The sequence below is a fragment of the Mugil cephalus genome, chromosome 1 (assembly GCF_022458985.1).
Source record: "Mugil cephalus isolate CIBA_MC_2020 chromosome 1, CIBA_Mcephalus_1.1, whole genome shotgun sequence".
Lineage (NCBI taxonomy): Eukaryota > Metazoa > Chordata > Actinopteri > Mugiliformes > Mugilidae > Mugil > Mugil cephalus.
Window position 1 is genome coordinate 15,083,356 of NC_061770.1, and position 13,635 is coordinate 15,096,990.

Sequence of the window (13,635 nt, forward strand, 5' to 3'; positions counted from 1 at the left end):
ATAACTTGTATTTGTGTATTCAATTGAATATAGGTCAAAAAAGATTTCTAAATCATTGTATTTGTAACTGAGAACTTTCTCTCCACATAGAACTCTTTTCCAGGTGGGGTTTGGTGTTTTGTGCTCTTACCTGAAACTTTACCTGAGCATCTCTGTATGCTTTGCTTTCCTAATTTGTAGAGTTCGGAACAATCTGCATGGACCCTTTTTTAACAGTCTAACTAGGATGTCAATGTAAGTGCATTTTATAACAGTTTCCCTCTTTATAAACCTCTCTCTATAATGTATGATGAAAGAAAACACAGGAAACTTTGTAAAACCTTGAGAGCTTTTATTAAACATCAACCATCTATATTCCTGAGAGGCTGGAATGGTATTAAAATAAATTAACACACAATCATCTAAGAAAGGCTTGACTGTGCACACATTTTTTTTTAGGTGCACAGCCTGTTCCATCTTTGATTCAACAAATATAACACAGCAACAGCTTTGTGGATTGTAAATCAATAAACCCGAGCCGAGGCCGGCGAGCCTCTGAAGTGACAGCCGTGTATCTTTTGTGTTGCCTCAGAGCTAACGCTGGAATGTGGAAGTGGTACCTAAGCCTATGTTGACTCCTCAGTTTCAGTCAGGGTTGGTCTGAGTCCTCAGAATAAATTTTCGTTCTACCAAAGGAGTTTTGAAATAGATGGCAGGGAGGTTTTGGCTTGCACCACTTCAGAACTCTTGGCTGAGACGAGACACAGTCGAGTGCGACACTTTGAAACACACCAAAACAAATAACGGCGACTCGGGTCATATGTGCTACTCGTCGAACGTGTGTGACACTTAAATGCAGTCCAACTCTACAAACGTATGTACACTTTTCCTACGCTCGTTTCTTTTTCTACATTTAGACAGCCTGCAGCTCACCAACTAGCTCTTTATCAAAGAAAGGCACATTTAGAAGCTGGCTTAGCTGCGTAGATGCAGTTCGAACATCGCAAGCGCTGTTATGACTACAACACTGTACAACTACTGCACACATTTGTCTAGACACAGCTTGTTAAACAGGATCACATCAGCCACAAATAATGTACAACTAGAAAAGAAAAAAAATAACAAACACACGCATATTTACACACTGGAAAGAACTCACAGAATTAAAAGCGGCCTGATTTAATGTGGATGAATAGAAGCAATTTCAGATTGGAGATGACTATCCAACCTTAGCTGAGGTTAATAAAGTAAGAGGAATAGAGGGACTGGCTTCTACTTTTACGTTGAAGGTAAAGTACTTTTAAGGCACAGAGAAGGAAAAAGATGGAAAGGGGATGAGAGCAAATGGCTTGGACAACCAAATATAACACCTCCACCGCTTATTCTTAGCAGACCGGCTAGTATACGTACAGCGTGTAAACATGTCCACGTCATCTGGGTCTTCCAGACATGCAGTCAAAGGAGAGTGAGGAGCACTCTCTTACATAAGCAAGCTTATTTATTATCAAAGAAGGAGTAAGAAGAGGCAACTATAACACTTGGACCTCTGCCAAACACTTTAGAATTGATTTGTGGTTTCGGTCGCAGGTTTTGAAGATGAATAAGTATTGGTCCACTTTATGTGTTTGCCCTTGTAGGAGACACATTTTAGATTAATCACGTACCTTTCCTACCGCTCCTGTTAGCTTGTTAGTTAATTTCTAGCAGTTGTTATTATTTTTGGAAAATTGTAGCATATAAACTAAAACATGCAAAAGTTTGGTATACTTTAAAGATGGTGCTTTGTGTCCGAGAGTGAGATACAAAGACCAACAGTGCTCTTGTGTTTGTCAAACCAATTAGCATCACTTAGCATAAAAACTGAACACACGGAAAAACACGCACCTCGAATTAGTCCACAGGCAAGAAAATCTGCATTAGAAATGTATGAGTGTACCAGGTGTGTGCTTTTACGGTTTACAGGGTTAATGCTAAGCTAAGTTAAGCGCGCTGGCTGCAGGCTGAGGCTCCTTCAAAACATTAAATTCTTTCATTTATTAAACTGTTCATTTAAGATTTAAGATTTTTGCTTTAGAGAGCAACTTGTGTGATTTGAGGTGTCTATGTGTGTGTGTGTGTGTGTGTGTGTGTGTGTGTGTGTGTTGCATGAGAGATCCACTAACCAGTCATTCCCTCTCCTGATGCTCCACTCTGGTCCAGCCAATCAGAACTCCCCTTCAGAAGCCAGGAAATGTTTAAGGCTGCGGTCTCACGTAACACAACATGTGTGTGTTGTGTTTCTATGTCTGTGCACTTTTGTGTGTGTGTGTGTTTGCGTGCGTGTGTGTTTTTTATGTGCACAGATAAGCAAACTGAAATGCTTTCACCTCACATTGCTCTCTCAGGCTTAAGTTTCCCACAGCCGAGGGGTCAGTGTCAAGGCTGTGTGAAAAAAGCATTGACAGTACTGTGATAGTATGCGGGTTACAAATTGTAGTGGTGGCCAAATGGCCATGGACTGGTCAAGTCAACACTAGAAACTCTACTGTTCCCAACTCGATATGCGAAAGTCTTATCAGAAGGCTAGTTAAAAAAAGGTCCAACTCGGCTTGCGGCTGGAAATTAAAAAAAAATTAAAATAAAAAAATAGGAAAATAGTCAAAGATCATCCAGAAGAGGGGGACTGAGCACCATAGTGGAAATGATTTCTTTTTTTAACATGTTCTATTTTATGGTTCCCTTGTGGAGAAATTGGAAGTGCTGTACAGTCTTTAGGGGCTGGATACAGGAGGGGAGAGGGGTCACTGAATGTGGCTCAGATGACCTCCCTGCTGTTGCGAATGGCACAGCAGAGCACCATGCTGAAGATCATCCCAATGATCTGTAGGGGAGAAAACAGACACAGCGATTCACTCTCAGCAACAACGTATGCATCACATGCGCATCCGACTTCTGTCTTCTCCTAACTCACCATGACTCCGGCGATGCCGATGCCCACGTACCCGATGATGAAGAGCTTATTGTTGAAGAACTCTTTAATGCCCGTCTCACAGTCCTACAGAGCACAGACAGGAATCAAGCAGCTTTTAGTCTGAGTGAACCAGGATGTTTTGTACCATGACAACAAAGCAGCAGAACTTAATTTGCGCCCCGAGTCTAGATCTGTCAACAGATCGTACCTTGGTATCTGGTGGAGAATCAGGGCATGGGCTATCAAGTGTTCCACAACAGTCGAGCTAAAAAAAACAAAAGAAAAACATCAGAGGCAATGTTGTTTTACAGTTTACTCTAACTCGAACTTCATTTTTACATACTACGTTCTGGTAAGAGATGATCATTGTGTTGTTGCTGTTGTTGTTGTTGTCATTGTAGGTTTTTTTGTAGAAGTTCTGGACATCTTCGATTATCTGTGAGAGTATCAGCAAATGAAATGATTTGGGTCATTGTCACACTCAATGCAGCATCACGTGAGTCAAACTTTTCATTCAAATCACCTCAGCCACTGACATGCACTCCTCCACGGCTCCTCCTACCTCTCAAGCAGTCAAATATTAAACTTACCCTGTCTTTGTTTAAGAAGCCAAATACCCCGGCGGCCACCTCCGAGCCAAAGATGATCAGCAGACATGCAAAGAACTGAAAGAAAAAAACATCCACATATGACATGAAGAATAATAAACAGGTTAAAGGTGCATCTCAGTCCAGTTCCTGCCCACAACGTGTGCGCATCTATACTCACAGAACCCAGCAGGCACTGAGATTCTCTAACAGCTCCACAGCAGCCAAAGAAACCAACTAACATCACCAGGCTGCCAGCGCCAATCAGGATATACACACCTGGCGAAACAGAAAAAAACAAGTTTTTACGTCCATGCAGTAACTGGATTGGAACATAAATATGACTTTTAGTGGTGAAGTGAAACGCTACAAGAAAATACTAAAACATACACATAATATAGGGCCTAAAGCGCTTTCACTTTGAGTGGGAGGGATGACGTGCTCAGATTTTTACCAGCTATATCATTTGCCACCAAAGGGGGGCAGCGCAGAGCTACAAATGCAAAGTGAAGCAGTCACTGTCTGGACCGTCAAGAGGGGCTCTGTTAGCGACAGACTGCACTATACACTAGTTATGCTGGTGCTTTGTCAGAGGAGTGAACCCACTTGTTGTGCCTTTTAGCAGTGTTGTCAGTGTAAACACCTTTGTTAGCACCGAGCCCAATTTAGATGGCGCTCTAAGGACACACTTCAAGTCCTCTTGGATGTCCCGATCTCCAATTTTACACTCTCGTTTGGAAACGAGCATCACGGGTTAGGTCTGCAGGGAGGAACTCGGACTGGTGCCACTGAAGTGCTCTAATACAGGTGGGGTCGGTTGCCAGGCAACTGCTCTGCAGAGGTTGGGTTGATAAGAGTATACTGTACATTCGCCCCCGTGTTATATAGTCTCAGGGGGGAAATGAGTAAGACTGTTCAAAATAAAACTTGTGTGATACAATAATTGCATTAGGAGTGGAATTTAGGTTTAGTCAACAGCTAGAGGCGTCAAATGTGACGTCAATTAGGCTGTTAAGTCTTTCCGTCTGGTGGCAAGTGATGCTGCTACACCAGACTTAACAAGAAAAAATGTTTTAATTTGTTTCCCCATCACCGCCATGTCCTAAATTATTTCAATTTTCCTGTCACATGTTGTTTCAAAGTACAAAGCGAGAGGAGAGGAGCTCCGTGCCATTTGACGGCACGCGAAAAGGAGGCTTAGCATCTGTTGAGCGCTCTCAGCTGTGCCTGAGGAGACGTCGCTCTCACTGTCAAACCCAGGCGACCCGACAGAAGCCGACCGAACCTGTGTCGAGTTCGCACGCACTCTCGCGCAGAAGAAAGTGATGAAATACTTTTGGATTTTGCAGGAAAGTATTTCTCACTGAGGTGCACCAGTCTACCACAACACAATGTTATCTGCCTCAGCAGTTCAGCTGGCCTGGGAAAGAAAATAAAGTCCCGCATAGAGGGCAGGAATAGAAGGATTTCCTCTGCAGACCGTTCGAACAACTGACATTATCATAAGTACCGCACAAGTGTGTGTACAGTAAGGGAGCGAGTGTAGCGCCACAACTCCTCCCTCTCTATCTACGCTCATTTCACGATGTGCTCAATCTGAAGTTTGCCGTGGAATCAGAATCTATTTTTATCATATTATATCATCCTCTCGCTTTTGCCCTTTTAACTGTCCCCGCTCCTCCCCTCCGTCTCTCCACTTTCCATCTGGGCAGGATGACTGATTGAAATGTGGAGTCCAGCCCTGTGGTTTCCCTCAAGCAGCCGCACTCTACGTGCAGCGTTCACTTCCTGTTATTCACACTCATCTCCAACGTTTAAAATTCGTAATACCGTGACAGTTGTGATGCACGGGAAGCTTTACACCGAGTTGCCGTGACGACGAGGAAGCCATACATTTTCAACAAGCAAAAAAATAAGCAAAACACTTCCTTAAATTCCCATTTCTATTCATAATATTTAATATATAATATCCAATAGATAAAAAAACAGACCAGTGGTTTACAGTGGTTTAGAAAGGGTTTGAGTGGTGCCCACAAACCCCTTTTCTGAGTCTGTGGTCTCAGTGTCGTGCAGCGTTGAGCCTCAGCTGTGGTGTGTTACTGTACTCACCGATGAAGAAGGTATCCGGGGCCTTTTCGCCACTGAGCAGAGAAACCGTTTCCGGGTCAAAGCGGAGCCACAGTCCCACCGCCAGAACGAAGGATCCCATCAACTGAAGGGAGACAGAGGTGGAAAGGCATGCAAGAAGTTTCACTACACAGGACAATGGAGATAAACAACATACAAATAAAATTTTAGACAATCCACACGAGGAGCGGTGAGGCTCGGGTGTTTCATTGAAACTAGAAAAACAAACCGAGTCCTGGTTCTCAGGCTTAAAACGTACAGTAGAGATTATTAAATCAGGAGGTGGTTGATTAAACACGAAGACTATTCATTTTATTTTTGTGTCGCATTTCACCGTGAGCTCCATATTTGCTTTATATCTGTCATCGCTGCTTTAAACTGCGTATCCAGTGCTCTCTTCATCTAATGCACCACGGTAGGAGTGGACGTTTTCCAGTCTTTCAGGGAGCTTGTTCTTTTGCTGTCCCTAATCTGATTTTCCACTCGATTCCTCTCAGGCCTTCCACCCCATTGCCAGCATCAGAGGCATAATCTCACTAAGTGTTAGGTAGAATGAAATGTTGTACTTTATGTCAAAGCAAAGGGTCTGGATGTCTGTCTGCATCGTGGGAGGAATCATTTAAGCGTTGTAGACCATGAGAGCCCAGAAAATGGGACTTATGTAAGTCTGAACCACCCCTTAGAAAGCCTTGGCTTTCACAGTAGGGAGAAAATGACCTGCTTGGCAGCGGACAGTGGTGTGGCACCTCCGGGTTAAACAGCTCCTCATGCTTGTTTGGAAATGTGGTTACACGTTGCTCATATTTTCCTTTATCCGAGCCGCTTTCCTTATACATTTAACAAAATCCAAATAAACATGTGCTTCAGGGGAGACTGGCTACAGAATAAAAATGACTCTCGACGTGATAATAAGTAAACTCTCCGGAGCAGAGGCCTGTGGTGGGTCCACTCACAGATCAATACAGAGAGGGTTTAAGTGATCACTTATCCCCCTCGCCGCCCCTCCCCGCGCCACCTCCCCGGAGGATAATCCCGTCTGAAAACCTTTCAGTTGAAAGAAAAAAAAACACTGCGTCTGTGTCTGCGCAGAGAAATAAAATGATTTGGCTAAATGGAGAGTATTTAGGCGCGCTGGTCACATGATCCCCTGTGTCCTAGATCGAGAATTTAGGTAGAGCGCTGTTTGTGCAACCGAAACTGTTTATGTGCCCTCAAGCGGGGCAAACAAGCCCACGCTGCCACGTTCAGGCAAAAACAAACTCCTCTCTTGTTTACCAGATCTGCTCTCTGTCTTCTCTGTCTCATCCTCACCTCGACCGTACGCGCCCGTCTCCACCTCCTCCTCCTCCACGTCCTCCTCCCCTCCAGATCCACAGGTTATATTTTACTGTGTTGGTCTGAAGTAAAGCCAGTAGCTCAGCTGTAAAGCATCGGAATGGGACAGGTGCTGGGAAGCGGGCTTCCTCGCGAACTGAGGATTTAGTGTCGTGAGCGGTGATGTATGGGACAGCTGAGCATTTGGGGTTTCGAGATTAGCAGGTCCAAGGTGATAAAGCACAGCAAAGCAGAGGCTGCAGAGCTTAGACTTAGTGAACCGGGGCTGGATCGCTGTGGAGAGTGGCTCTGGATCTGTTTATCTGCGGTATTTGTCGGAACACCTGACGGTGCAGGTGGAGGTGCGAAGTGAGGAGCGCTGCCTGTTGAGTTTCGCAGACGTGAACGCGGTGGGCTAACGTAGAGGGCCGCGTAGGGAGCAGGTGGTCGGGTCGCAGTTGAAAGCAGGTTTGGCCAAACCTCACTGCTATTATTGCTACGTTCAAAAGCCTTTTCAAAAACCAGATTTACAAACACGGCCGTCAGTAGCTGACATGCTAAATACATCCCCAGCCCTCGCACTCACGACTCTCCCAAAGGTCCCATTAACACCCTCTCTGCTTTCATACCCGTCTGCTTTATCCCCTGCCACTCCCTTCTCTTCGCCTCGCTGCCCCCCCTCAGATCTACCCGCCCCCTGACTTATCCCTATGAATCCCCCTCCTCTACTCCACCTCATCTCGGCCTCTCCCTACCCAATCTCACCCAAAGGACAAAGACCCTCTGTCTCCCCGTGACTATACGCTTTAGTGCACAATAGGAGGGAGACAGGGAGGCACAATGAAAGAGAGAATGAAATAGGGAGGGGAGAGAGGAAAAAAGAGCCATTAGAGGACCCATCATGGTTTTTTTTCTCTCTCTCTCTGCCCGCAGACACAGACTACAGGCGTATCTTGTTCTGAGAGAAAGATAAAACTTGAACCTGTGTCCTGTTCAGGTTAGGTTTTCTCTAAAACACCAAAAAGTGTGAGAATGACAGAGGTCCCCTGAGTTCCCTCTCTGCCCCTCTAACTTTGAAGACAGTTTGTATGTCTTCAGATTTCTTAGACGGAGATGGAAATCTCCGCGTCAAGGCTTTATTGAGCTTCTTTTACAATCTCGGGCCGTCTTTTTAACTGTGCAGTTAAATTGTGTTGTTTTTTTTTTTTTTTTTTGCGAGGGGAATTTCCATGAGAACAAGGGTTGAGCTGACACTGGGCTGTGGTCTTTGGTCAGAGACAGTCTGCGGTGTTATACGTTTTCTAGGACAGGAACAAAGGGCTTTCACGTAAATTAAAGCAAAAGTAGTGTATAAAAGCCAGAAACGGTTATAAACTAGCCCTTAAAATCCGGCAGTAATTTAGGGGCGATTTGTCAAAAATAGTCTTCTGTCTGGCAAATGTTTGGGAAAACAGATGCAGAAGGGAACATTAAAAAGGATGGGCAGAAGGAAAGCGTAAATAGGAGGAGGAGATAATTATGGGTGGAGTAAATCCCATTGTACAGGAGACAGGCAGGGGTGCTGGTGGAGAAGTGGAGAGTCGCACGTCGGCATCAGCTGTAAAGTGGGTTCGCAGCACTGCATGTTGGAACGAAATCTTGGTACGAAATCAGCTTAAGAGTCGCTGTGTGAGAAAGCTTCAAAATGTTGTGTTTTAAATTCAAGAAAAATGTGGTAAAATGCGGTCACGTCAGTTGCAACAATAACAACTCCACTTCTCCATTATCAAATTAAAATATTAACTATGCAAGATCTAGCACTGTATGAAATCTGTTAATTAGTTAATTACTCACTTCATCATATTATGCTGTATCAGATGGGTTAATATCAACAGAAGACTTTTTTTTCACTAAAAACCCAATTTTAATACACATCATACATTTTTTTACACTAGTCTTGAAGTGACGTCACCTCTGCTGTATGTGTTAAACATTGAGCTGTGTTATTGCTTTTGCTTTATAAATTTAACTTGAATGATATGTGCATTCTTTGATTGATGGACCTAATAGTGTTATTATTCCATAAGAGAGTAATTTAGTTTAACAAAATGTTTGGTACTTTATATACAAGTATATGTATGATTAATACATGCATTTCATATAAATAAAAAGATAGCTAAAGCATTTTTCTACAAGAATTAATAATTCATACATTATATAATATGTATTCAACATGTTTTCACACATTACAACGCTATTTTATAAAGAGGAGCTGACTGAAATGTGTGCTCTTGGAAAAAAATAAAATAAATAAAGTGTCCAAAAGAATCAGAGTTTCACTCAAAAAATTTGCATGCAGTGTTTGTTTCTTTAAAACATGTTGCAGATTAACACAATGCAGCGGCAGCGGAGAGAAGTCGTGTTTCCTCCCAACGTACTAATAGGATTTGTTTCGCTCAGATATTTTAAAAAGGTTTTCAAAGTTTCCTCGAGATAATTGTGAGAGTCTGTGCGATTCAATTTGCCAGGTCTTTTGCGCAACAGATAAATAAATCTATGGAGGTGACTACAACTACCAAAGTTCCTTTCCTTTCCAAAAGTACTACAACCTGAGCAGGAACTTCTTTAAGGCAGCGATGGAAACACACAGAAGTTCCTAGGTCATAAAGGAAAGTTCCCGCAGTGGAAACGAGTTTAAAGTGGGACAATCTGAAACAAATTGAGCTATTCAGAAAAAAACAACCATTAGTGCTGCTTTTTTTCAAAAACAAAGAGATTGTTTTGTTGGACTGGTGAAGAGGGAGAACACTGCGGGAAAATCCATGGGAAAGCAGCTCGGTAGCATGCCACAGCGATGAAATGCTTGCCCCACCATTTACCTCCCGGACTTGACTAAACAGGGCAATGAATCACAAACACAAACCAGACAAGGGGGCTCGGTATTGACGTTATGTTGAAAACGTGGCGAAATACATTCAAGAGCTTGGCCTACATTGTAATCAATCAACGAGTGTAACGGAAAGAAGAACAACCATCCTGTCTGTGCTCTACTGTCCACCGGGGTCCACGGGGAGATTTGAAAGAAATCACTTTTACCCATCCTCCACCCGCTTTCATCACTCACACACTTCTCATCATCTCTCACTCTGCAATCAACAGAGGGGGCTGCTGCAGGCATGGGGGGAGCATTAAGATTAAGATGAGAAGTGTGTGATCCCTGTTACACTGTAGCTGAAAAGGTGCAGAACTCCTAATGCAGAGATCGCAGAAAACTTCAGAATTAGCTCGAGTTCAGACTTTTGTGGTCCTGGACCGTATCTAACATAACAAGACACGACATATATCCAGAGAACACTCAATATCCTCACGCTGGTCTATTTTCAATCAGTATCTGGGTCAAATTCGCGCCAACTGTCCCTGTTTTGTCATGTGAGCGCGCACACACGCGCACGAATATCCCTCTCAATCTCCCGGTGACCTTTTTTTTTTTTTTTTTCCCTACTATCACATTCACTGTCTTCTTAACTCCGCCTGGCATTAGTCTTAGCAATAGGAGAAATGCAATCATCTTATCAGCCTTGTCTGTCTTGTCACGTATCTTCACCTGTCTGCCTCTGCGTGGACCCACGTCGTACCTGATATTGTGTAACGTGGAGGTGGAGGAAGTCAGTGGTGGGACTGCTTCATTTAGGCCTCCCACAGGCTCCCTCCTCTGCTTAAGCGGGGCAGGAGCAGCAGCCTGAAATTGCGCTATTGTCCTGCTGTCACAATGGATCCATTCACAGAGCACACCGTGCCTGATCCACTCCACAGATGCTTGGAAAATCTCTCACGCACACACACACACAACCACACACACACAAAGGAACATATCTTAGTGATAAGTGTGAACAGTGGCAAACATAAGCCACCATGCACCCTTATCCACTCGGGAGAGGGGATTGACGTCTTCTTGTCGGCTAGATGCTACTGTGTGCTTATTTGTAGTGTTTCACTGTGAATACACCGCGTCACAGAAATACAGAAAAGAAGCCGACAACGGCCGTCAGCAAAGAGTAACCCCCACTCACTGTTACTCCTTCACAAGGGCATTATCCAGCCAATCCCCCTCTACTGCTCCATCTGCTTCTACACCCTGCGTTCAGTCTCCAGCAGGACAAAATCAACACACATCACACGGCTTGCCTCCAAAATCATTGGTCTTCCCACACCCAAGATGTGCAGTCTTGATAGAACAGGACAGCACACACACACACACACACACACACACACACACACTCAACCAACACCTCGCCCTACCGGACTTTTAAACATGGGAAACGCTCTGGAAAGAGCTTAAAACCAACTGCCACAGCCACCCTAAACAATAGATCCTGATGACTTTTTTTTCTCTCTATCTCTCTCTTCTTCCCTGTGTCTGCCATCCATGCCCACTTTTTAGTTGTGTTGAATGTATGTTGCAGTCAAGACAAAAACAAATCTCCCTTCTTGGACAAATAAAGTCTAAAGTCTAAAGTCTAAGTCTATATATAAAAAAAAAAAAAAGTTTATGAAGGTGCACCCACAGAGCATGTGTGCAAGACACTCACAGGCACCTTTCAAAGCCACCTGACTGATTGTCTTGCGCAAAGTGACTCTCCAGGGCCTCCTTAATGACTGCTTAAGTGCTGCCTTTTAACTGTTTTAGAATTGGACGCTTGTGCTTTTAGGGTAAACGTATCGCTCCGTTTTGCAGTGTTTGCTAATGAAGCAATGAGGCACAGCGGGCCAACTACTGGGTTTGTTTTCCATTCCTCTTTCTGTCTTTTCATTCAGTCTTCCTTTCAAAAACACGCTTCCCCGGGAAAGGGGGGGCGGGTTTTTCCTCTGTGGAAAATCTGATTTGAGCCCGGTGAGCCAAAAGTAAAAAAAAAAAAAAAACACTGTCTGTCACCCTTTCCGCGCCACGCAGAGTAGTAGTCTACAACCCACGCCGGACAACAGCTAGGCTAAATAAAGCGCACCCATACAAGTACGGCCAGAGAACAAATGGGGAAATTGCAAACCACCTCAGCCGCTCTGCTAAAACACCACGTGGATGTGAAAGTCTCCTGAGTAGAGTGAGTATTCCGCGCCGCTGCACTTGCCCGAGTGTTTTCTTTACGCGCAATTTATACGCGTCCCATCATCGCGCAGGTTAAGACCAAACGTAAAAAAACTCACCCAGAATATGAAGTTGAACACGAACAAAAGGTATTTCACACACTTCATTCCTCCTTCCACCTTCCCCATGTTGGCTGGATGCGACTGTTTTGTCTTTGCCCTTGCTAAATGTTGAAACGGCTGCACAGGCTGCGCGCAATGTGACAATAACGGCCCCCCCGTTACACCACTTGTGCATCAAGCAGCGCTGTCACAGTAGCCGCTCTCTCTCTCTCTCTCTCTCTCTCTCTCTCTCTCTCTCTCACACACACACACACACACACACACACACACACACACACCGAAACACACACACACAAAGCAGGATCCGCTTAGGCTCTTTCCAGACCGCCCCTTTCAATAAAGCTGAAGAGGGTGGCTGGGGAGGGTGGGGGGCTGCGAGACTGCTCGTTGGGGAAGTTAAAAGCAAACCAACACGTCAAGAACAACACAAACTCATTATTCACCCACAAATGAGTCCAATTTACAAATTTGCATATGTCATTTCCTTGGCTTCCATTTCCCTCCTGCAACCTCGTGCCACACAGTGCTTTATCTACCAAAAGGTGACCTCCATGCAGGTTGGAAAGATATATAAAAACATGTCATAAATGTAATAATGTATTTTAGCCAAATAAAAATGACAGGGTTGTAAATCACAACCAGGAATCTCCTGCATCACTGGAAATGTACGTGCAACGCAGACCTCGAGTTTCCAGATAACACAAGTTGGCAAATCGGTCCAGGGCTGTCATCTGAACCACTGCAACTGTGTGCTGTTAAAAAGCCTCCCCGCCGCCGGATAATATAAATACGCATGCATCATCCTGAGCTGTGAAAGCTCAAAATGTACACACAGCGACACTGATCAAGACACGTGTTTGAGCTGAAGGCTACTTCAAACAATTATAAACCGGACTCCAAAAGAGAAACAGCTAAAAGAGAACGTGATTTCTATGCCGAAAGTAGCACGTGATAGTGTCAATGCAGTGCATAGTTTGATACTTGGTTAATGTTTATTATGAAATGTATGAGTCAGCACGTAACCAAGAGGATGCCTGTGTGCGGGCATTAGATCTTTGAAACTGTTTAATTTTGCAATCTCAATATTAGACAACAGGATGTGCTCAATTTCCTTTGGCGAAAAAATAAAAAAGGGCACGCCCTAGTTGCATCAACTGAACAATCTTTCCCACATCAAATCACATACCTTGGCAACAGTACGAGGTTTTATGGAAACATTCATTCAAACTGCCTAATTTCTGTCATTAAGTCGAGTTCTTTATAATCTTCCTAGCTGAAATTAGGTGATTGTGTTACATGTTTAACAATGCAATGAAAACCAGCTCGAACGATTTAGCCAGGTCAAAACATGCTTCTTTTTTTTTGGTCATCTACTATTGGTTAGTTTTCTACACTCAAGTAGATATTCTAGTATCTACTTATTATTCTTATTATTCCTTAAAACGTTTCCCAACTTAGTACAAAGTCATTAGAAACATCTAGATTTACTGATAA

General features: G+C 43.8%; 1 protein-coding gene across 1 annotated transcript; it reads right to left on the reverse strand.

Moving 5' to 3' along the window:
- Positions 1–314: 314 nt before the first annotated feature.
- Positions 315–12,314, reverse strand: LOC125011881 (CD9 antigen-like). Its single transcript, XM_047591379.1, has 8 exons — positions 12,139–12,314; positions 5,626–5,728; positions 3,698–3,795; positions 3,520–3,594; positions 3,273–3,365; positions 3,138–3,194; positions 2,930–3,013; positions 315–2,839 (listed from the first exon to the last, which is right to left on the reverse strand). Exons 1-8 carry the CDS (start codon positions 12,205–12,207, stop codon positions 2,774–2,776), a joined length of 645 nt encoding a protein of 214 aa, XP_047447335.1. The 5' UTR covers positions 12,208–12,314; the 3' UTR covers positions 315–2,773.
- Positions 12,315–13,635: the final 1,321 nt, after the last annotated feature.

What these genes read in the sequence shown, in the direction of transcription:
- LOC125011881 (XM_047591379.1), bottom strand. Translation starts at nt 12,207, where the DNA reads ATGGGGAAGGTGGAAGGAGGAATGAAGTGTGTGAAATACCTTTTGTTC. An exon ending in ATTCTCCACCAGATACCAAG is followed by an intron (nt 3,014 to 3,137) that starts GTACGATCTGTT and finishes TGTGCTCTGTAG; the next exon opens with GACTGTGAGACGGGCATTAA. An exon ending in TCGGCATCGCCGGAGTCATG is followed by an intron (nt 2,840 to 2,929) that starts GTGAGTTAGGAG and finishes TCTCCCCTACAG; the next exon opens with ATCATTGGGATGATCTTCAG.